This window comes from Schistocerca nitens, chromosome 5 (genome assembly GCF_023898315.1).
Source record: "Schistocerca nitens isolate TAMUIC-IGC-003100 chromosome 5, iqSchNite1.1, whole genome shotgun sequence".
NCBI lineage: Eukaryota > Metazoa > Arthropoda > Insecta > Orthoptera > Acrididae > Schistocerca > Schistocerca nitens.
The window spans coordinates 229,052,173-229,074,939 of record NC_064618.1 but is presented as its reverse complement, the minus strand read 5'-3'; the positions used below and the strand labels follow the sequence as shown (position 1 = coordinate 229,074,939).

Below are 22,767 nucleotides of genomic sequence, written 5' to 3'. Positions count from 1 at the left end.
CCACAAACTCCTCTTCTCCCCAATTCTATTCAAAACCTCCTCATCAGTTATCTGATCTACCCATCTAATCTTCAGCATTCTTCTGTAGCACCACATTTCAAAAGCTTCTATTCTCGTCCAAACTATTTATCGTCCATGTTTCACTTCCATACATGGCTACACTCCATACAAATACTTTCAGAAACAACTTCCTGACATTTAAATCTATACTCGATGTTAACAAATTCCTCTTCTTCAGAAACGCTTTCCTTGCCATTGCCAGTCTACATTTTATATCTTCTCTACTTCGACCATCATCAGTTGTTTTACTCCCCAAATAGCAAAACTCCTTTACTACTTTAAGCGTCTCATTTCCTAATCTAATTCCCTCAGCATCACCCGATTTAATTCGACTACATTCCATTATCCTCATTTTGCTTTTGTTGATGTTCATCTTATACCCTCCTTTCAAGACACTGTACACTAAAAATGCTTCCATTTCAGCTATCAGTGTTCTGGAGGCACGTTCCATCAGGCATATACTACGGTGTCCTCAGCATAAATCAACCAAACCACCTCCAGGATTTGGGCTAGTGACACACATTAAATCTAGGCTTCTGACTGTTTTACTGAACATCATCCTTATTGCCATCCAGCTCCAAACATTTACACTCATGTTCATAATAAACAGATCACCTTGAGCAACTAGAGATAGGATGTTCATATTCACAGGACATCTACATTAGTATGTTCTGCAAAAATGATTAGCATTTGAACCATGTCAGCCCACAGGTTCAAAGTCAACACCGATATTGTGGCACAAACAACTCACTGGTAAAATGTACCTGCGGCTGTCGTTGTCACTATAAACTGAAGGTAATGGATCAGTGTGGCTTGAGCAGCCACAAGGACGTATGCGTGAATCGTACTGTCAAATCAGTGAGTTTGAAAGACAGTGTGTTATTGCCACGAGAGAGTGTGATCTATCCATCTGGGGAATGGCTGCTTGTGTGGCACAGAAGTGTTTTGGCAGTGTAACGGATGTTTGCATGATGGTTCATGGAAGAATTTGATGAGATGGGTCAGGTCACACAATTCAGACCAGACCAGACCAGACACCCTCCCCCCCCCCCCCCCTCCCCAAGAAGATCGGCTCTCATCTGAATGACACTGCAGGACAGATCTGCATCTTCCTCGCCTCTGGCCCTACAGTGGAACACATTGTACACTATTAGTGGTGGGGGTCTGTTTATTATGGCATGGGTTTTGTGTGCCACCTCTCTGCCTACCTTTGACGAATGTGCAGAAACATACTAGAAGGCAATGGTGTATGGAACATCATCATCAGGGACAGGAATGGCATCAGGTAGCGTTTTTGGACAAATCCAGGTTCTGTGTGTTTGAAAATGATGGCCACATTTTGGTTCACCACACACAGGGGGAGCGGCATCACAGTGACTGCATTTGCACAAGACAAACAAGCCAACTCAAAGCCTTATGGTGTGAGGTGCTACTGGGTACAACCGCAAAACACAGTTGGTGCGTGTCCAGGACAGTATGCTCCAGGCTTAAATTTCTATCCATATAATGATTACAGTTTAAGTACCTTGCAAAGTTAGGTTTCCAAGCGTGGTTTACTTTAGTACACTCCTCAGGGCACACAAATGTTTACCTAAAATCTACATCCCTAATTTTAGTTGTCCCAAATTTTCCATTGCTCACTCTCTGTTCTGTTTGTTTACACATTAGAATTTGTGTCTCTAAAGATGATTTAATCCTTTCTCATACTTTACTATCAACTAGGTCAACTACGTGCTCGTTCAGAATAACAAGTCAGTGCCTGAAAATGGAACTTTGCTTGGTTTCAGTGCTTCCCACCATACTTGAGTGCCTGAGTTTGTTTGTGTATTGTTTTCAATAATTCCTGCTCATTAAAATCTTTTAATTTTTAAAGTCTGTGTTCACTTCCTTAAATTGCTCATTTGCTTCCTTTCAGGTTAAAATGTGCATTTCAATATTTCTGAATTTATTTCATCTAGTAAGGTGTAAAGTTTTGTCTGTAACTGCGAGATGCTATTCTGTATTTACTGCTTTTAAGTGACTCAGATATATGCTGCTCTGGCGTGATGTTTCTTGTTTTTATTGCATTTTTAAATTCTGCTTTAGTATGTTTTATTTGTCCACGCCGATAGCTGAGTTGTCAGCATGGCGGCTTGTCACGCCAAGGGGCCCGGGTTTGATTGCTGGCTGGGTCGGAGATTTTCTCCGCTCAGGGACTGGGTGTTGTGTCGTCCTCATTATCATTTCATTATCATTAGTGGAAGGCAACTGGAAACCACCACTGGAATCTCTTCCCAAGACACTTATGCAGTGGACCTCTCTGATGAGGCTCCCCCCCCCCCCCCCCCCCTCCCGACAAGACCTGCCATAAGGCAGAACACAATGTTTTTTAATGTTTTATTTCATTGGCAAGTTGTTCGCCATTTTTTTAAATCACACTGGGACATGTGAATTAATTTTTCTTGCAATGATTTGCATGCAGTGTTGAGATTAATACATGTCTAATAGGTCTTAGTTCAATATTGTAACAAGGCTAGCAGACACAAATAAACAAACCAACCACATGTTTGGAAACTAATCAAGTCAGACTGTATACAGCTCATCAGAATCTTGCCGCACATAGATGCCAATGGGAAGTGGTATTGGTGTGTAGATCGCAATGTCACCAACTGTAAATGCACCATAGATACTGCTGCTGTTGTAGATCAGCATGCCAGAGCTTTAATCCGCAACTGCTGATGTTGGCATTGGCTATTTATCTTCATTACCAGTGACAACAGATATCAGCTACCACAAAGTGGTGGTTTGCATTGTATGTATATAGATGTATAAGCTGTGCACTCAAAATTCACCAATTCTCTTAAAATTTCAAATGTCTGTTAGCTATTCATATTCTTCGTAAATTTTATTTACTCCCAGCCATATTTGTTCTCAGTTGATGTCGATGGTTGCCATGTGCGATGTTCCTCTGGTTCTTTTTTTACTGTGATATTTGGTGGTGAAGTGAAGGCAAGTCTCATCGGGAGCTAAGACTTGAAGTTACTTAATCTTATTCACCTTGTAATTTCAGCACATTCTCCAGCCTCTTCTGATCACATTTACTGCTGGAAGATAATCCAACATCCCGCTCTCAAAATAAATGCAATGCTTCTCATTAGCAGCATCTCATATATTGTACACTTATTTACAGTAACTGTGCATTATACAGTTGTTGCACTATGTGGAACATCCCAAAAACGTTAATATTATGTGGAACATCACAAAAATGTTGATAAGTACAAAGACCAAATATGTTCTGTCTTCATTAACAGATGTCAATTTAATGTCTGTTTAACAAGTTTTGTATTATCCCTGGGAAGTCGTGGGCTTTGTCATGGCCAATCTTCCCCTGTAGCATCCACTACATCTCCAAGACAGGAATGGGCAACCTGGAATAAATCACCCACCAGCAGGAACCGTGAACAGGGTACATTTTCCCAGCTTGCAGATGTGCTGCATTCATCCACCTCATGATACATGTGCGTAAATAAAATATACACCCAAACAGTCCGATTATCTAATACATTATGAAAATAAACTTTTCATAGTGGTGATCTTCATCGGTCAGTTCGATAAATGCTTGTGCAACACATCACTTTATCAAAGTGATATGTTGCGTGTGTGTGTGTGTGTGTGTGTGTGAGAGAGAGAGAGAGAGAGGGGGGGGGGGGTTCAGAAATCTATATTATGTGGCCAAGCCATTTGGAATACACACCCATGCACCTGCCCTGATGACTTCAAAGACCCAAAACGATTTTAAGTTTTACTGGGTACAAGAAAACCTTGTACTTAGACTAAATTTTTAGAAATGATTTATCTTTAATTTTATATGTATTGATGAGGAATACATGAGGGGGAAATACTTTGACAGCTCCACGGTTTACCATTATAATGTCTTCAGATTTCTGCAACTTTATGGACAATGAACAATTATGGCACAAAAGTATACGCTACCCTAAGCACACTGGAATGGATCAAAGACCATCACAGCAGAAAATTTGTTATCAGATCTCACTCTCATCCTCTCTGTACTTTACAACAAGTATAGCCAGATAAAGAGGGAGATACCCAAGTATAAGACCAAGGCTATTTTTCTGGAATACCTGGATCCATTAGGGTACTGAAATTGTTGCACATGATAAAGCAACCAAACTTGCACATAGAGGAGCAATGTGAGGTAATGTGTTCCATTGTTCGGTTGGCCATCTTCTTAGTTTCGAGGAACAACCCAGTGTCACTGGGACTATGAGTGATTGGAAGTAGCTAACAAGAAGCTGCATGCAGACACGAAAACAACCTGGCCGTGACAAACCTCTTGCCAGCAGCATCATGCTACAGTGAATGTTGATACACAGCTTCCTCCTGTAGTTACCTCAACCAATATGTGAAAGTCATTGAGTACCACTCTGAGTACAACACACACTCGGATCATCTAGAGACATGCTATTTTAGTGAATGTGGGTCAAATGTTATGTATTTTAAAATTGTTTGAAGTTATTTTAGGGAAAGTGGGACAAATGTTTCGTATTAACATTTTTTGAAGTGTTAGGCCTGCTTCCTGAAGTGAAGTGTTGTATGGGAAATTTGTGTTTTGTTGTGAGAGTGGCCAGCTAGCTGTTTTCCTTGTGTGTGTGTGTGTGTGTGTGTGTGTGTGTGTGTGTGTGTGTGTTTTGCCATCAGCCAGCCACATATCTCTGGGAATACATTTTAGCATCTTTATTGGGCCAGTCCTCATTTTGCTGTGTAATACTTTTGTTTACAAAATTTTAGTTTCGTTATACTGAGATGACATGATCATAAGCTAATTTGAAAACACACACACACAAACACAAACGCAAACAAACACCCACGCGCATTGTGTTCTTTATTTTCATGTATTGATAAGTAAATATTTATGCAAGTTATGCTCACTAGTTCAGTATTTTTTCCTGTCTCTAGTAATGTCATTATGTGGAAGACCACTACCTGATGACCTCTGGAGTGTCTCCCTAGTACTGGTTTGGTAGAAATCTCGCTACTCTGGACTGCAAGTGTTTTGTGTCTGGCCTCTGCTAACATTAGCAACTCTAAGACAAAGTATCTGTGTATATGAAGTATAGTCATTCCATATCCTGCTACAGTAAATGGTTGACAGAACAGTTCTTATTGTTGTAGATGGTAATACAAAGCAGTAAGCATAAGCAGAGAATTCAGTCAACTCATTGTGAACAAATAGTAAGTACCCATGCTGAGAGTGGTACGAATCTTCTTATAGTATACCAGCCGTGATGGTACAATGGAGGCATATGAGCCCTCAGTTGACAGCTGCCCGACACAACCATGTAGTGAGTGATCTGCATGCTCCTCCCGACAAGGGTTCAGACTTCCCAATTCCTCTAGATTGTCTCACATGGCGAGTTTTCATTACCTGTCATAGAGTTGTGTTCCCTAGTTATTATCGAGCTGCCATTGTCCTGTGAAGTACCTGCACTGCCCATATTGTGTAGCAGAGTTGTCACACCAGTGCAGATACCAAAGTGGCGATGGAGGACATTTTTACGCATGCAGCACCCCTAATTTTTGTTTCTCTTTTGTAGCATTCATTTTGGGTCACCACGGACCCGGTATTTCTGCAATGATAGCAGGAACAGTTGCACCTACCAAAGGAACAGCAGCAGCACAAATAGATGCAGGTGCTGATGAACCGGGATGTGGAGTTGCTTTGCTCCCTTGCCCTATTGGCGGCAACTCTGTGCAGTTTTCTTCTCTGCCCCTGATGTCATTTGCGAGTTTTGATGAATCTATGGGGGTGGGAGAGTTACCTCCACTGCTGCACTGCCGTGTAAGGTGTATTGTTCATTCAGTTGTTAAGGCCGCCTTGTTGTTCAGCAGTCCAAGTTAATACGAGGTTGTCCAAAATGTGAAGCCCTCAACTGACCTCAATCAACTCCCCTTTGACAAGCTTTGTTCATGGCTGATGGAGTATTTCAGACACCAGACCCACTTGGTGGTGGCATGGTTGCAGTTTATTGAGCGCCACAAGCACCCTTGGCAGTCAAATGCAGCCTGGATCACCAGTTTGCAGGATCTCTTGCATGAGAATCATTTTGAATGCCCCAAATTTGCTATCTCTCTTGCTGACTCACTCATTTAGGACCTGATCCTGAGATTTGATTCAGACTAGGAAGTTGGCCTCTTCCGACCCTTTATCAGACGTTACCCAGATTGCATTTTTGTGTGAGCTGACAACAGCAGCAAGGGACATTGTTTCTGATAATTGGCAGGTGGCTCAATTAGGTGTGCTTGATAAACAGATCATGTGCCACATGGCATACCCCTGGAGCCTTGCCTCCCACTGAATTGCTGTGTGTTGACAATTCCGGTACAGTGTTACCATTCCCCTTGTGCTCATTGGGCAAGCTGGTGCTATTGTCCCAAATGTCAGTTGTTGCATGTTTGCCGAGATTGCCCACACTTGGAAGCCATGTGTGGGGTATGCTGTCAGAGAGGCCATTTAGCAACTGTTTGTGATAGGCGAGCTGCAACTCAGTTGTCAGATACCCCGTTGTTTATACTGGACTGTCGAGACAGCCCAACCTCCCCACATATGTTGCCCCAGTGTATTTTGTTGACATTTTTTGTGTGCGTGTGTTTGGAGGGTGGGGCATGGGGGGGGGGGGGGGGGAACAGGTTTAATTTAAAGTCAACAAAGCAGAAACAGCCAGTCTCATAATTTAGATATTTACAGGCTCTTGGGGCTCCTGGAGTTGCAGTGGCCACTGCATCAGGTTGTATCTTATAGTAAACAGCGCATTCCTTTGCGGGGGCAGTACTCCATCTCCAGGTGTTCCAAGAATTTGGAACGGCAGCTTATATTATTAGTGAACAATTCACGACTGGCCAAAATATTTTTGAGCTAGGCATATTTTCAGTTTTTGGCTTCCAGATTGTTAGTGCATTTAGTGTCTCAGTCTGTTCCTTTTCACGATTTTGACTCCTTACTGCATTCGTCATTTGGCCTGCTGTTTGAGAATACTTTGGGCCAGGCTGAAAATTTCGATGCATATTTCTTTTAAGCAATTGGCGGTACCTAAATTTTATCATCCCTCCTCCATTCTCATCGCCATGGGTGACGAGTTAAAGGTCAAATTGCAGTGTTGGCAGGATAAAGATTTTATTTCTCGTATTCTGTTGAGTAACCAGTTTGATGGTGATTCGAAAGCCTGATGGTGCTTTGAGCCTTTGTGGCAATTTTAAACAGATGGTCGACACACAATGTGTCACGGATCCAATCCCACATCTAGCTGAGTTGTTGGTGAAATTGTCAGGGAGCTAGTATGTTTCATGCAGTGAACTGAGCAATGCCTACCTGCATTTGCCATCAGCCACAGTCTCTTGGACTTTCTTGGTTCTCAACATCTCCCTTGAGTGTTAACAGTTTCGTTGCTTGCCTTTCAGAATCTTGTCTGTGCTAGGAATTTGTCAACAGTATTTGGAGCAGGTGAGTCAGTTAATTCCCTGTTGTGTGAATTACCTTGATGATATCTGGGTAGTGGGCCCTACTAGGAGGAGCATTTGTGAAACCTTCAGTCAGTTTTCCAACACCTCCTCGAGAATGACCTACATTGTGAGCTGGAAAAGTGCAGTTTTTTCCCCAGAGGGTGTGTTTTTTGAAATACATTGCTAGCAAAGATTGCCTTATCCTTACGGACATCCTCTTAACTGGCTTCACCAGAAAAGAGTTAACTTTGTCTGACCTGTGGATTGTCAGTGGGCCTTTCTGTCCTTCAAACAGTGTTTTTTCTCTGCACCCTGTTTGGCTTCTTTCACACTGGTTAAACATTTAGCTCTGGCAAATGGTGCGACTCAGTATGGTATCGATGTCGTCCTGTCCCATTAGAACCCAGATGGCATTGAACAGCTCATCACCTACACATCGAAGGCTCTTTCTGCTGTGCAGTGTAATTATTCACAAGTGGTAAAGGGGGTGTTAGTTGTTATTTTTGGAGTTAAAAAGTTTCACATTTTCCTATATGGGGCAAGGTTCCTCGTCATCGTCAACCACAAGCTGCTGGTTTCATTATTTTGCCTTTGTTACAAGGTGCCAGATGGGACCGATCATCAGTTGCAGTAACTATTTATATGACATTCGTTACTGCTCCCACTGCCAAGCATTCCAGTGGTGATGCGCTATTGTGGCTTCTGGTGGGGCCCGATTTGTTGTTCAATCAGCAGGAGGCTCTCGTGTTCGAATTGGATGATGCCATACAGCAAACTGGGTGATGCCTTCCTTACAGCAAACACTGTCAGATTTTCTATTAGTTGCATGAGAGGTTGCAACCACCATGGTTGCTGACCTGTTTTTCCAAAAAAATTGGTTCAGCAGTTCAGGTGGATTGGCTGGAATACCTATCTTTGGGTGCAGATTCATTTTTTCTCGTCAGTGCATTAAAAATAATAAATTTGTGCAACCAATTACGTTGCTATGAGTATTATTTCTTATTTGAACTGTAGACCTATTTCAGCTACACATCCATCATCAGTTTTTTCTGTAATAGAATATCTTGTACATTTTGGTGCGTCTGTTGTATTATATGTGAGTTACTTATGAATAATATGATTTTACATATGTTTTTAAGTCCTGAATTGCATGCAATATTGTTGTTTCTGTCGCTGTCTATTTGTTAGTGGTTATGTTTTATATTAATGTAATGATAATAATCAGTTTTGTAGTACGTTTTGACTTTTCATTTAGTAGTGATCAGAAATAAATCTTAATCTGTAGTGGACATTTAGTGAAAGCAGTTGTGGCAGATCTCAGAACTTCTGTTATTTCAGTTGCTGTCTATTTGTTTACAGATTATTTTCTTTCATTGTTATTCTAGTATTAATCAGTTGTTTGTTATGTTCTGACATTTCATTAATAATGGTCAGAAATAAACTTAGTTTCCAGTTGAAATTTCAAGACAGCAATTATATCTGATGATCAGCATATTGAAGGTTACATCTGCTTGTTGACAATTTTGTCAGCAGTGTTATTGGGTTTATGATTTATCCAGGATCTTGGTGGATGATATCAATAAAGTTTTCGATTATGTCTTTATATTTTAGGTCAATTTGTTTTTTGAGAATTCAATGTGGATTATTTCTTGTGTGTAGATTTATCTCAATTTCCTCCAGTATATTCATTATCAGCTCCTTTGATGTTATGTGTAAAACATCAACAGCATTTTCCAATTGGTGTGTTGTTCATTTTTAATGTGATGGAAAAAGATGGATAGATTGTTGTCACTTAGTCTAGCATGTTCTTGATATCTAGTGGTGACGTTCCTGCTTGTCTGACCTATTACAACTTTTGGTAGTCTTTGCACTGAATTTTACATATTCCTGGGTTTGAGTATATTGGTGATTTCGAGTTCATGTATTTTTGTTTTTGTATTATGTCATGTTCGGTAAGCAAAATGTATGTTGGTAGTTTTCAGTAGTACATTAATGTTGTTTGATATACTTCCCAGGTGTACCGTACAAATATGATGTGACTTACCAAATGAAAGTGCTGGCAGGTCGACAGACACACAAACAAACACAAACATACACACAAAATTCAAGCTTTCGCAACAAACTGTTGCCTCATCAGGAAAGAGGGAAGGAGAGGGAAAGACGAAAGGATGTGGGTTTTAAGGGAGAGGGTAAGGAGTCATTCCAATCCCGGGAGCGTAAAGACTTACCTTAGGGGGAAAAAAGGAAGGGTATACACTCGCGCGCGCACACACACACACACACACACACACACACACACACACACACACACACACACATCCATACACACACACACACACACACACACACACACACATATATATGGTTGCGAAACCAGAATTTTGTGTGTATGTTTGTGTTCGTTTGTGTGTCTGTCGACCTGCCAGCACTTTCATTTGGTAAGTCACATCATCTTTGTTTTTAGATATATTTTTCCTACGTGGAATGTTTCCCTCTATTATATATATATATATATATATATATATATATATATATATATATATATATATATATGGAAACATTCCACGTAGGAAAAAATATATATCTAAAAACAAAGATGATGTGACTTACCAAACGAAAGCGCTGGCACGTCGATAGACACACAAACAAACACAAACATACACATAAAATTCAAGCTTTCGCCACAAACTGTTGCCTCATCAGGAAAGAGGGAAGGAGAGGGAAAGACGAAAGGATGTGGGTTTTATGGGAGAGGGTAAGGAGTCATTCCAATCCCGGGAGCGGAAAGACTTACCTTAGGGGGAAAAAAAGGAAGGGTATACACTCGCACACACACACATATCCATCCACACATATACAGACACCCTCTCCTTCCCTCTTTCCTGACGAAGCAACCGTGGGTTGCGAAAGCTAGAATTTTGTCTGTATGTTTGTGTTAGTTTGTGTGTCTATCGACCTGCCAGCACTTTCGTTATATATATATATATATATATATATATATATATAAAAACAAAGATGGTGTGACTTACCAAATGAAAGTGCTGGCAGGACACAAAATTCAAGCTTTCGCAACAAACTGTTGCCTCATCAGGAAAGAGGGGAAGGAGAGGGAAAGACGAAAGGATGTGGGTTTTAAGGGAGAGGATCAAAAAACCCACATCCTTTTGTCTTTCCCTCTCCTTCCCCTCTTTCCTGATGAGGCAACAGTTTGTTGCGAAAGCTTGAATTTTGTGTGTATGTTTGTGTTTGTTTGTGTGTCTGTCGACCTGCCAGCACTTTCATTTGGTAAGTCACATCATCTTTGTTTTTAGATATATTTTTCCTACGTGGAATGTTTCCCTCTATTATAACCATATATATATATATATATATATATATATATATATTATTGGTTTACCTCAAACAAACCAAACAGGAGGAAAACATTTGTTAGACATTTACATTCATAACAGTAGCCGGCAGGGTTGGCTGTTAGGTATCATGGCAGGCCATGAAGATCGGCAGTTGTTTGTCATGGATGTTGATAGTGAGCAGCTGACCTGTCATACAAATCAGTTGCACATGCCTCCTGTTGGGACATCACCACCATGATCTAGTCTGGCAGGTGGCATGATGTTGGTCCAGGTGCAGGCTCCCACTTGCAGTGACATGCTTCCCTGTTGCCGTCCCCTCTGTGTCCTCATGGCACCTGCAGCCTTGGATACCAATGAGGCTTGTACCTGCATCTGCTGATGTGTAGCCCATGGGTTTTGATCTGCCCTCCTCCTCCTCCTCTCATCAGGTGGTCTCGCCTCCACTGCAGCTGCTGATGGACCCCTGTAGCCTCAGCCTCCGTGTCCTTCCTTTGGAACCGGCAATGTCAGCATTGCCTTCTTTAGTGGTCGATCTGCTACTGGGTTCTCCAGCAGTCTTTTCTGTTCTGCACCAGAAGTCGTGACACGAGCTTGGCTATTTTTGGCCCTACATGGCATTCGCAGAAAGCCACTGCCAGTGGACATTGCGATGGAGACAGATGATCTGACTCAGCACATAGTATGGGACGCACTGGCAGAGATGTTTACCTGCAAGTGGCAGTAAGCCAAGCAGGTGACAGATTACACTGTGTTTGACGACTGTAGACCTAGCCTTGCGCATTGTACCACGTGTTGTTTCCAGGTGCTCAGTTGACAGCCTCACTTCCAGTTGGATGCTGAGTTATCCCTATGCATGTCTCTGTGAGGGTTTTGACTTGCTACTCTCACGGGGTTCTTTTCCCCAGTTATTATGAAGACCCTGTCGACCTATGTAGTACCAACACAGACAGTATAGTGTAGCAACGTTATCACATTGGTGATGATACTAAAGTTTAATTTTTTTGGTTTAGTTCAGTGTGTTATATGGCCTCTGCTCCCCAAAAAATGGGAAAGTTTTATTGCATTACAAGTTGGCTGATCAATCTAATTTTTGTCAGTTGCCATGTGCAAATGCCCAAGCTAGAATTCTAATGTTTTAGCAACAGCTTTCCTTTTTTATAACAATATAAAGAGAGGACAAATAGTTTCTCTTAGTTTTCCTACCTTAATTGTTCCTCGACCATTAGCTCTCCAATGATGTAAAGGGATCCTGTGGAATGACCCAAACTCTGATATCTGTAGGATAGGTCGTGTTTACTTTGATGGAGTTTGGCAGGATTGGTATGCATTGCATGTTAAGACTTAAGGAGCAACCTGCACTTTACTCTTGGATGTTGATGTTGTCTGATGATTCTCAGAAAAATTATAAATGACAGATTTTTTTTTCCAGTTGCCTGCCCCCCCCCCCCCCCCCCACACACACACACATCAAAATGACACAGAAGATTGTGAAGTCGCACCAACCTGAGACAGCATAAAGAATAGACAGGGTTAGCTTGATAAGGGGAGAGGGGATGTGCATCTCCCCCTCACCTGGTAGATGGAGTTTGGAGAGACAGTTAAATTCTGCCTAAACAATATTGACATTATGACTATAGAGTCTGTGGATAAAAGGTTAACAGTGAATTTACTTATCAAATACAGGTAAAATCTGAAGCTTTCGATCATTGTCTGCATCATCATGACCAGGGGTCGAGTCTGATTATTGTGAACACTACATGTAATTCAATACCTTCTCTTGCTGACAGTATGGGTAATGTGACTGATGATCATAAACAGAAGGCCGAAATTCTAAACCTAGCTTTCAAAAACTTGTTTACGGTAGAGGACTGCAGCAACATCCCCCCTTTCAGTTATTGAACAAACACGAGGATGGCTGACATAGTGTTTAGTGTATCTGGGATTGTAAAACAGTTAAGATCCTTAGACACCAGGAAGGCATCTGGCCCAGACAGTATCCCCATAAGATTATATGTTGACTATGCAATAAATATAGCACCATTCTTATCCATCATCTATCAGAGATCATTGGAACAGCGGAAAGCTCCACGGGACTGGAAGAAGACCCAGGTCATAGCAATCCATAAAAAGGATAGAAAATCGGATGCACATAATTACCGGCCAATTTCACTGACATCGATTTGTTGTATAATCATGGAACATATTTTGTGTTCAGACATAATGACCTTTCTAGACTCTGAGTAGCTCATCTGCAGAAACTAGCATGGTTTTAGGAAACAGCGGTCATGCGAGACACAGCTAGCCCTCTTTGTGCATGATATACAACAGGCTCTAGATACCAGCTCCCAGGTTGATGCCATATTTCTCGACTTTCAAAAGCTGTTCGACTCAGTTCTGCACTGTTGCTTCCTCCAAAAAGTGTGCGCTTACGATCTATCCAATGACATATGCTGTTGGATACAAGGTTTTCTAACAGACAGGGAGCAGTATGTTGTCCTGAATGGGGTGACTTCAGCGGAAACAAGCGTAACTTCAGGTGTGCCCCAGGGCAGTGTAATAGGTCCGCTGCTTTTTAAGATTTACATAAACGATCTGGTTGATGGTATTGACAGCGGCATTAGACTGTTTGCTGATTTTGCTGTAGTCTACAGGAAAGTAGTACACACGAAAGTTGTGAACAAATCAATGAGGATTTGCCAAAAATAAATGCTTGGTGTAATGACTGGAAGTTATCTCTCAGTATTAGTGAATGTAACCTACTGCGTATAACAAGGTGAAAGTCCCCATTAATGTATGAGAAAAAAAATAAATGCCCAGTCTTTGACAGCGGTACCATCCGTCAAGTATCTGGGTGTGACTATTCGAAATGATTTCAAATGGAGTGATCAGATTACACAAGTAATGAGCAAGGCGAATCTAGATTGCGGTTTATTGGTAGAATCCTAAAGCAGTGCAGTCCTTCAACAAAGGAAATAGCTTACAATACATTAGTTCGTCCAGTCTTAGAGTATTGTTCGTCTGTATGGGACCCTTACCAGTTAGGTCTGATTCAAGAGATTGAGAAGGTCCAAAGAAGAGCGGCAAGATTCATGACTGGTAAATTTAGCCATTGCGAGACCGTTACAAATCTTGTAGAATGTTTGAAGTGGGACACACTTGCAGATAGAGGGCACGCTAAACGGAAGGAGCTGCTCACTAAATTCTGAAATCCGATCTTCACTGAGGATGTAGAGCATATAATATTACCACCAACTTTCAAATTGTGCAATGATTACCATTCAAAGATAAGGGAAATTAGAGTTCGTACTGAGGCGCTTAGACAGTCGTTTTTCCCTCGCGCGATCTGTGAGTGATTGGAACAGAGGGGGGGCTGGGGAATATGACTTTGGCGCGAATTGTGCCCTCTGCCACACACCGCTTGGTGGCTAGCAGAGTATATATGTAGATGTAGAGGTAGGTGTAGGCTCCCAGTTTTATGCCCAGAGGACAGCATTTGATTGGCTAGATTATATCATGGGGATGTTGCTTGCTGAGGTAGTGCCCTCTATTTCCATGGATTATGTTTACACCTACTGTCCAGCATTGCTTTCAGTGCTACCACTTACACCAGACTGTAAACTACAAAAAGTATTTCTTTGTACTCTTGCTTTAAGTGCACAGTTACGTGAATCGTTCAGGGTGTAACTGGTATGTCTATTAAAGTAGTTGCAACAGTCTTAACTTACATTGCTTCCCTAATGACAGAAACCCAATAGTTTGATGTATGAGCCGGAATTCTCTTTGTTCAAACATAATCTTATGTTTATTTAATAGGTTGTACTCTGTGCTCATCCACCACTGATCCCCCCCCCCCCCCTTCCCCCAATATTCCTGTATTTAAGATCAATTCTATGGTCAACACAGTGATGGGGAAGTTTGGAATTTTATTTGAAGTAGACACGACAGATTGACCGAGAACTTTTTATCTATTATTGACATTGCCAGGTTTTCTGATCATTTTCATAATAATAATGATGATGATAATCAGCTACTTTTTGTCCATGTGACCGTAGCAGTAATATTACATGTGGTACTGTGTGTTCAGTTTCATTAAATGCATGTGAGTAGCAGCACTATGTGCTTTTTTGACACTTTATGTGATTTACTGGTAATGTTTTCATTATTTTCCAGAACTTTTCAATCTTAGTGCACTTTTTACATTTGCAAAAGAAAATGTAGAAACATTAATTACACTTTTGGAATCTATATGGACAATACTGAAAGGCAACGTATCACTTGCATTCGACTCATTTACTGCATTGTGTGCAGTACTATTTGGAGGTGGAACAGCTGTTATAAACTTCTTTGTTAACTTGGTAAGTAATTTTGGCCATGTTTCAATTTAAAATGTTGCAGAAAACGATTTTTTTGTGTTTATTAGGTGACTAATTTGATAACATATGCCATTATCTAACAGAGAACTGTTGATAACATTGCTTATAGCTGAGATTAGCCAAGTTACATAATTTGTTTGAAATACTTAAAAATTAATTTGGAATGTGGTAATTCAATAGTTGTGTAGTAACAAAAGACTTTGTGTAACTGTTTGTGTACAGATTTCCTCTTCCCCACCCCCTCAAGCACATAGCAAAAAAAACTGAAGTTTGATTGGAACAAATACATTTTATCAATAAAATGAGACCTCTTTTGTTAATGTTTAAATAAAGTTTTCTGAATCTAGTTCATTTAACTTACTGTTGTTCATTGACAAATAGTTTATGATCATTGTCTCTTGCAGCTGAATAGTACATTAGTACAGTTTGCTAGCAAGTAAATAACAATTCTAAACTGACTACATTTAGTCAGATTCCAACTGGCCATTGCATTAAATTGCACTGGATAACTTACCACTAGATGAAAAGGTTGGTGTAACCCTGTACATCATACCTGGATGCACCCTGAGGCACCAGACCACCAGTGTGCTACATTCAAATACTCTGCCTGTGGCATCTGTGCGGGTCAGCCACCAGAAGTCACCCATGTCTTGTATCCATGGCACGGCACGGCAGGGCACCCACCTCACCATCTTTCGGGCCTCTCCTCTGTACAAGGAGAACACAGCAGGTGCCCATACTCAGATTGTGTTCTACTGTTTCTATGTTTGTTGGTTACTTGACTGGGGGGAAAAAACTCTCTTGTTCTTTGTGGCCGCAATATTGTTTGTCAGGCATTATGACACAATTGACGATGGGTGTGGCATCAACTTCTGTGCTCAGTCTGTTAGGTTGTTCCATTGGTTGTCCTGTCCAAGGAGGCATGCTCAAGTCTCTCCTCGAACAGCAGCAGGCTCTTGTGGTTGCTAAGAGGAGCTCAGCCATATTGCTTTCGCAGGCTCTCCTACTGTTGGTGTACCTGCTGCCCTTTCCCCCTTATGATGATGTGACCAAAGATGGGGAGGCTTATGAGAAGCAGCTGTAGCAACCCTTCCTCGCCTTTCATGTTACTAATGCACATATGTGCAAGACTTAGTTCCTTTCTTGGATTCCTCCTCGGGTCTACCAGTTGTTGTGCCAGTTAGTCCCACTCCAGAAATCTGTGTCACTTTCGTTCGACGAAATATATATGTAGTTGTCAAATTATCACAGCATGTCATTGCAGCATGTGTAGAGTTGTCTTGTCGTCGTGAACAGCCCTATTAGTCATACTGGACTAGAGCAGCTGAACTTCATGGCCTCAGTCGCACATGCCAGTTTGGTATCGAAGCTCATCATGATTCCTAAGCTGATACTGTAGTCCGTGATGCCATAATTCGGTTGGCTCGTGACAAGACAGTGTCTAAATGCTCACTACAGTGTGGGGATCCATCTTTGGCCAAAGTGTTGTATATTGCTCCACCTTTCAAGGTATATAGTGCCGCTGTTGATCAGATCGAGGCTTTATGTGACATCTCCGTGTTTGCTTCTCTTCCTGGTCGTCAGGTGGCAGTCAGTTATCGAGGGGGAAGACAATTTGGCAGTCGTACACCGTGCTGGACAGAGATGTGTGAAACGATGACAATGATGACAACAACAGTAAACAACAACCACCACAGTGCAACAGTATTTCAGTGAGTTGCAACAACCTTCGGTAAAAAGGACATGAAACATCTATGTGTCGTTCTCAGCCCTCTCCTGCAGATATGAACATGGGTATTACGTGTGTGTCTCCATTGCTTATGAATAATAATAAACTGTCTAGTGAAGTGCAAGTGATGGACAAAGTGCTCAGACTACAAGTGTACATTGGTGCAGCTGTGACATTGCTGTACTCACAGACTTATGTGGACTTGGGATCTCTGGGATTATCTCCTATTACTCAATGTTTGGAGAGATACAACAAGCAGCGTATCCCAATTTTGGGTCAATTTATGGCTCCCACTGTGTACAAGTCGGTGGTTTGTTCCTGGACTTTTCTGGTAGTCCCCCCTGCAGGTTTCGGGGGTAAGAATAGGCCCGTGGTATTCCTGCCTGTTGTAAGAGGCGACTAAAAGGAGTCTCAAACGTTTCAGCCCTTATGTGATGGTCCCCTGTCGGGTTTGACCTCTTTATCTCAAATTTATTCCGAAGAGCGAGCCGATTGGGGAAGTGTACCTTACTTGGTGCATTGTGTCCATTGTGCGTTGAGACCTTTCGCCAGCTTATTCGTTGTTGCATTGCAGTCCTGCCCGCTCTCCCTGTTGGTTGTAGCCCCCTGACAACACAGGGATCGCTCTGGTGATGCCTGTGCCATTAACTCCCCATATTTGCCAAGGAGTAGATGCCTATCTCCTTGGGGCATCGGGACTTCCGGAAATGGCCATCCTGCCAGGTGGCCCCTGCTGAGGCTGGGTGGCGCCCATGGGGAGGACCCTTGGTCGGAGTGGGTGGCATCAGGGCGGATGACCCGCCATGAAGCGTGTTACATCTTCTCTTGCTGGTGGCCAGCCGCCAGCAGTCACTAAGTGTTCTCTGGCTCAATTTTATGCTCAGAAATACAATCCAAAAACGTTCCCCTCCCTGGCCACACCGTGAAAGGAGCGTAAGTCTCAGGATGGCAGTGACAGTTACTCGCCCCGGTTCCTAGTTTGTACAAGAGCTGATGGGGAGTCTTTCATGTCCATAAAGCCTCAGTTCTTCATAGAGCATTTAGAGGACAAGTTTGGGGAGGCGGAGGGCTTGTCCAAAATGCGCTCTGGGTCAGTATTGTTAAAATTGGCATCCTCTGCCCAATCACGAAGGTTACTTGTTTGTGACAAGTTGGGGGATGTTTCCGTTTCTGTCACACCCCATAAGAGTTTAAACGTGGTACAGGGTATTATTTACCATAGGGATCTTCTTTTGCAGTCTGATGACGAGCTGTGCGCCAATTTAAGAGCGTCGAGGTGTAAATCTCGTCCGGCGCGTTCATCGGGGCCCGAAGGATTATCAGATTGCTACCGGTGCCTTCATCTTGGTCTTCGAGGGTGATACATTACCGGAGAAGATCAAGGTGATGGCCTACCGTTGTGATGTCAAGCCTTATATACCTCCACCGATGCGGTGCTTTAAGTGCTGGAAGTTTGGCCATATGTCTTCCCGCTGTACTTCCAGCCTCACATGTCGAGATTGCGGATGCTCATCACATCCCAATACTCCATGTGCCCCACCTCCCATCTGTGTCAAATGCGGAGAGCATCATTCACCTTGCTCGCCACACTGCCGGATCTTACAGAAAGAGCGAAAAATCATGGAATATAAGACCCTGGACCAACTGACCTATACTGAGGCTAAGAGGAAATATGACCGACTACATCCTGTTCGAATGACATCTTCATATGCTGCTGCTACAACAACCATGTTAGCCCCATCAGTTCTGCGAATTCCAGCCAAATTGACGAGCTGTACAACTCCACATGCCCCCTTGCCCATCGGGGGCACTACCAACCCTGTTGCTCCTGCGCCGCCTACCTCGGGAGCAACAGCCCCCCACCCATCGGGGACGTCTGTCCCCGCTTCTAAGCCGGAGAAGCGTCCAACTTCTTCGGCTCCTCTTGCCCGCAAGGGGTCCCTTGGGTCCCTCCCTTCCCAGGTTTCTACAAGCGGGAAGGATGATGTCTGACAGTGGCATAAATGCCCACAGGCAGCTGGTTGTAGGGCTTCGCGATCCTCCTCCGTCCCGGAGACTGAATCGGTGAAGCACTCCCAGCCAGTGAAACCCAAAGAGCAGCGAGAGAAGTCCAATAAAAAGACCTCTAAGACCAAGGGACTTGCGGTGGCAGCCCCCACACCACAACCTTCAAGCTCTACATCTGAGGATGAGGTGTAGATCCTGGCGTCCACTGAGGACCTGGATCTCGCCTATCCCTCAGACACAATGGATAGCACTTGCACAGGTACTCAATTGGTGGCAGCAGGTGACGCAGCGGCGTAATATGCCTCTCCACTCCCTTCACGCCTTTCTCGGCCATTGACAATGTCATCCTCCAGTGGAACTGCGGCGGTTTTTTCCACCATCTTGCTGAGCTCAGACAATTTATCAGCCTTCACCCTTTCCTTTGCATTGTTCATCAAGAAACTTGGTTTCCAGCAATGCGAATCCCCGCTCTCCGTGGCTATCAGGGTTATCATAGGAACCGGGTAACTTACAAGAGGGTATCTGGTGGCATCTGCTTCTACGTCCATCACTCCCTTCACAGCAAGTCTGTCCCTCTACAAACAACTTTAGAGGCTCTCACTGTTCGGGTGTGGACGCCTCAGGCTGTTACTGTCTGCGGTCTGTATCTTCCACCAGATGGTGATGTCCCGCAGCATGTCCTGGCTGCACTGATAGCCCAATTGCTGCCACCTTTTCTGTTACTGGGCAGCTTCAATGCCCATAACCCTCTGTGGGGTGGAACACTGGCGACAGGCCGAGGCAGCACCATTGAGCATGTATTGGCACAGCTCAACATTTCCCTTTTAAATGATGGTGCCTTCACACATTTCAGTGTGGCGCATGGCACGTGCTCAGCCATCGACCTTTCGATCTGCAGCCCTAGCCTCTTACCGTCTGTCCAATGGAGTGTGCATGACGACTTGTGTGGTAGTGACCAGTTTCTGATCTCTCTGTCACTGCCACAGTGTCACTCTTCTGGACGCCATTGCAGATGGGCTATGAATAGGGCTGACCGGGACTTGTTCTCCTCCATTGCCACTATTGAGCCTCTTCCCAGTGACGCCCTTGATGCGGTGGTTCACTCGGTCACCACCAGCATCGTTACTGCAGCAGAATCTGCCATTCCCTGTTCTTCTGGGTCCCCTCGGCGGAGGACTGTGCCTTGGTGGTCGCCTAAGATCACTGAAGCGATTAAAGATCGCCGGTGGGCACTCCAGCATCAAAAGCGACATCCCTCGTTAGAAGACCTCATCGCCTTTAATCGGCTCTGTGTGCGGGCCCGCCGCATCATTCGCCAACACAAGCAGGAGTGCTGGGAATGGTATGTCTCCACCATTGGCCCCCATATCTCTCCATCGCAGGTTTGGGCCAAGATTAGGTGCGTCTGTGTGCTCTCACTGAATGGAGCAGTTTGTACTGACTCCGACATAATTGCAAACCGCTTAGCAGACCATGTTGCTCTGAGTTCCACTTCTGCAAATTACACACTGGCCTTCCACTCCCTGAAAGAGCAGTTGGAACGTTGGAGCCTTTCCTTTCACACGCGCCACCCTGAATACTACAATGTTCCGTTCAGTGAGTGGGAATTCCAAAGTTCCCTAGCCGCTTGCCCTGATACGACTCCCAGGCCAGATCGTATACACTGTGAGATGCTCAAACACCTCTTGGCGGACTGCCAACGATGCCTCCTAGACCTTTACAACCGTATCTGGGTCAAGGGTGAGCTCCCGTCGCAATAGCGGGAAAGGATCTTAATCCCCGTTTTGAAACCTGGCAAGAACCCACTGGAGGTGGACAGCTACCGCCCCATTAGCGTCACCAACGTTCTTTGCAAGTTGCTTGAACACATGGTGAGCCGGGGGTTGAGTTGGGTACTCGAGTCTCGGGGCCTTCTGGCTCTGTCTCGGGGAGGGTTCCGTAAGGGCCGCTCTGCCGCCGATAATCTGGTGAGCCTGGAGTCTGCCGTCTGTATGGCCTTTGCCTGCCATCAGCACCTCGTTGCTGTCTTTTTTGACATGCGGAAGGCATACGATACGACATGGCGACATCACATCCTCTCTACGCTTCATGGTTAGGGTCTTTGGGTTCTGCTGCTGATTTTCATAGGAAATTTTCTGTTGCATCGTACCTTCCGGGTGCAAGTTGCGGCCTCCCATAGTTCCCCCCAAGTTCAGGAGAACAGGGTACCGCAGGGATCTATCTTAAATGTCTGCCTGTTTTTAATTGCAATTAATGGGCTCGCTGTGGTGGTGGGAACGTCTGTCTCAGCTTCTTTGTATGCTGACAATTTCTGTCTCTACTGTAGCTCCATTCGCATTGCAGCTGCTGAACGTCAGCTGCAGGGCACTATCCGCAAGGCGCAGTCTTGGGCTGTAGCACATGGCTTCCGGTTTTCGGCTGCCAAGACCTGCGTTATGCATTTCTGCTGGCGTTGCATTGTTCACCCTGAGCCACGGCTTTATCTTGGTGGCGAACCTCTTGCTGTGGTGGAGACACATCGGTTTTTGGGTGTGTGTTTTGATGCCCAGTTGACTTGGCTCCCTCATATTCGGCAACTTAAACAGATGTGTTGGCAGCATTTTAATGCTCTGCATTGCTTGAGCCACACCAGCTGGGGAGCCAGTCGGTCTACCCTCTTACAGCTCTACCAGGCGTTTATTCAGTCCCGTCTGGATTATGGGAGCCTGGCTTAAGGTTCAGCAACCCCTTCTGCGTTGCGGGTGCTGGCCCCATCCTTCACAGCGGGATCCAACTTGCCACTGGAGCTTTCCGGACCAGCCCTGTGAACAGCATTCTTGTGAAGGCAGGTGTCCCTCCACTGAGGTTACAGCGCCAATGGTTACTGGCTGCTTGTGCTGCACACGTTTGTAGCTTGCCTGGGCATCCCAATTATCATCTCCTGTTCCCTCAGTCTGTCGTCCATCTCCCAGAACGTTGGCCCCGGTTGGACTGTACGATCGCAGTTCGCATCAGAGAGCTTCTCTCCGGGCTTGGGATTTTCCCTCTTCCACCTCTTTTCCGGGCCCCTCTGCGTACACCCCCGTGGTGTCTGCCCCGCCCATGCCTTTGGCTCGAATTGGCACAGGGCCCGAAGGACTCGGTCCCTCCTGAGGCCTTCCACCACCGCTTTCTTTCCACCCTTGTCACTTATCAGGGCTCTGGCGTTGTCTACACTGACGGTTCGATGGTTGCTGGTCGTGTTGGTTATGCTCTCACTCTAGGGGACCATTTCGAACAACACTCATTGCCGGCTGGCTGCAGTGTTTTCACTGCTGAGCTGGTTGCCATCTCTCGTGCCCTAGAGTATATCCTCTCCTACTCAGGTGAGTCCTTCATTATCTGTATCGACTCCCTGAGCGGTTTACGAGCTATCGACCAGTGTTTCCCTCGCTCTCATCTGGTGATGGCTATCCAGGAGTCCCTCCATACTCTTGCCCATTGCGGCTGCTCTGTGGTCTTTGTGTGGACCCCTGGTCATGTCGGCATTCGGGGCAATGAACGTGTTGACATGCTGGTCAAACAAGCTGTCGGTACACCAGCCTTATCGATTGGGCTTTCCCAAGAGTGACCTCAGGACAGTTTTGCGGCAGAATGTACTTCGCACCTGGGGTGAAGAATGGCACACCCTGCCTTCACCAAACAAACTTCAGGCCATCAAGGAGGCTACTGGTGCGTGGCGCTCCTCCTTGCAGGTCTCTCGCAAGGAGTCTGTTGTCCTCTGCCGGCT

The 22,767-nt window shown here is 44.3% G+C and overlaps 1 protein-coding gene across 1 annotated transcript in view; it reads left to right on the top strand.

Moving 5' to 3' along the window:
- The window catches only part of LOC126259589 (transmembrane protein 245), a 269,387-nt gene that overhangs the window by 150,933 nt on the left and 95,687 nt on the right, over positions 1-22,767 (top strand). The window contains exon 9 of the mRNA XM_049956501.1: positions 15,081-15,265. Coding sequence (XP_049812458.1) covers positions 15,081-15,265 — 185 coding nt within the window. The remainder of the gene's footprint in view (positions 1-15,080; positions 15,266-22,767) is intronic.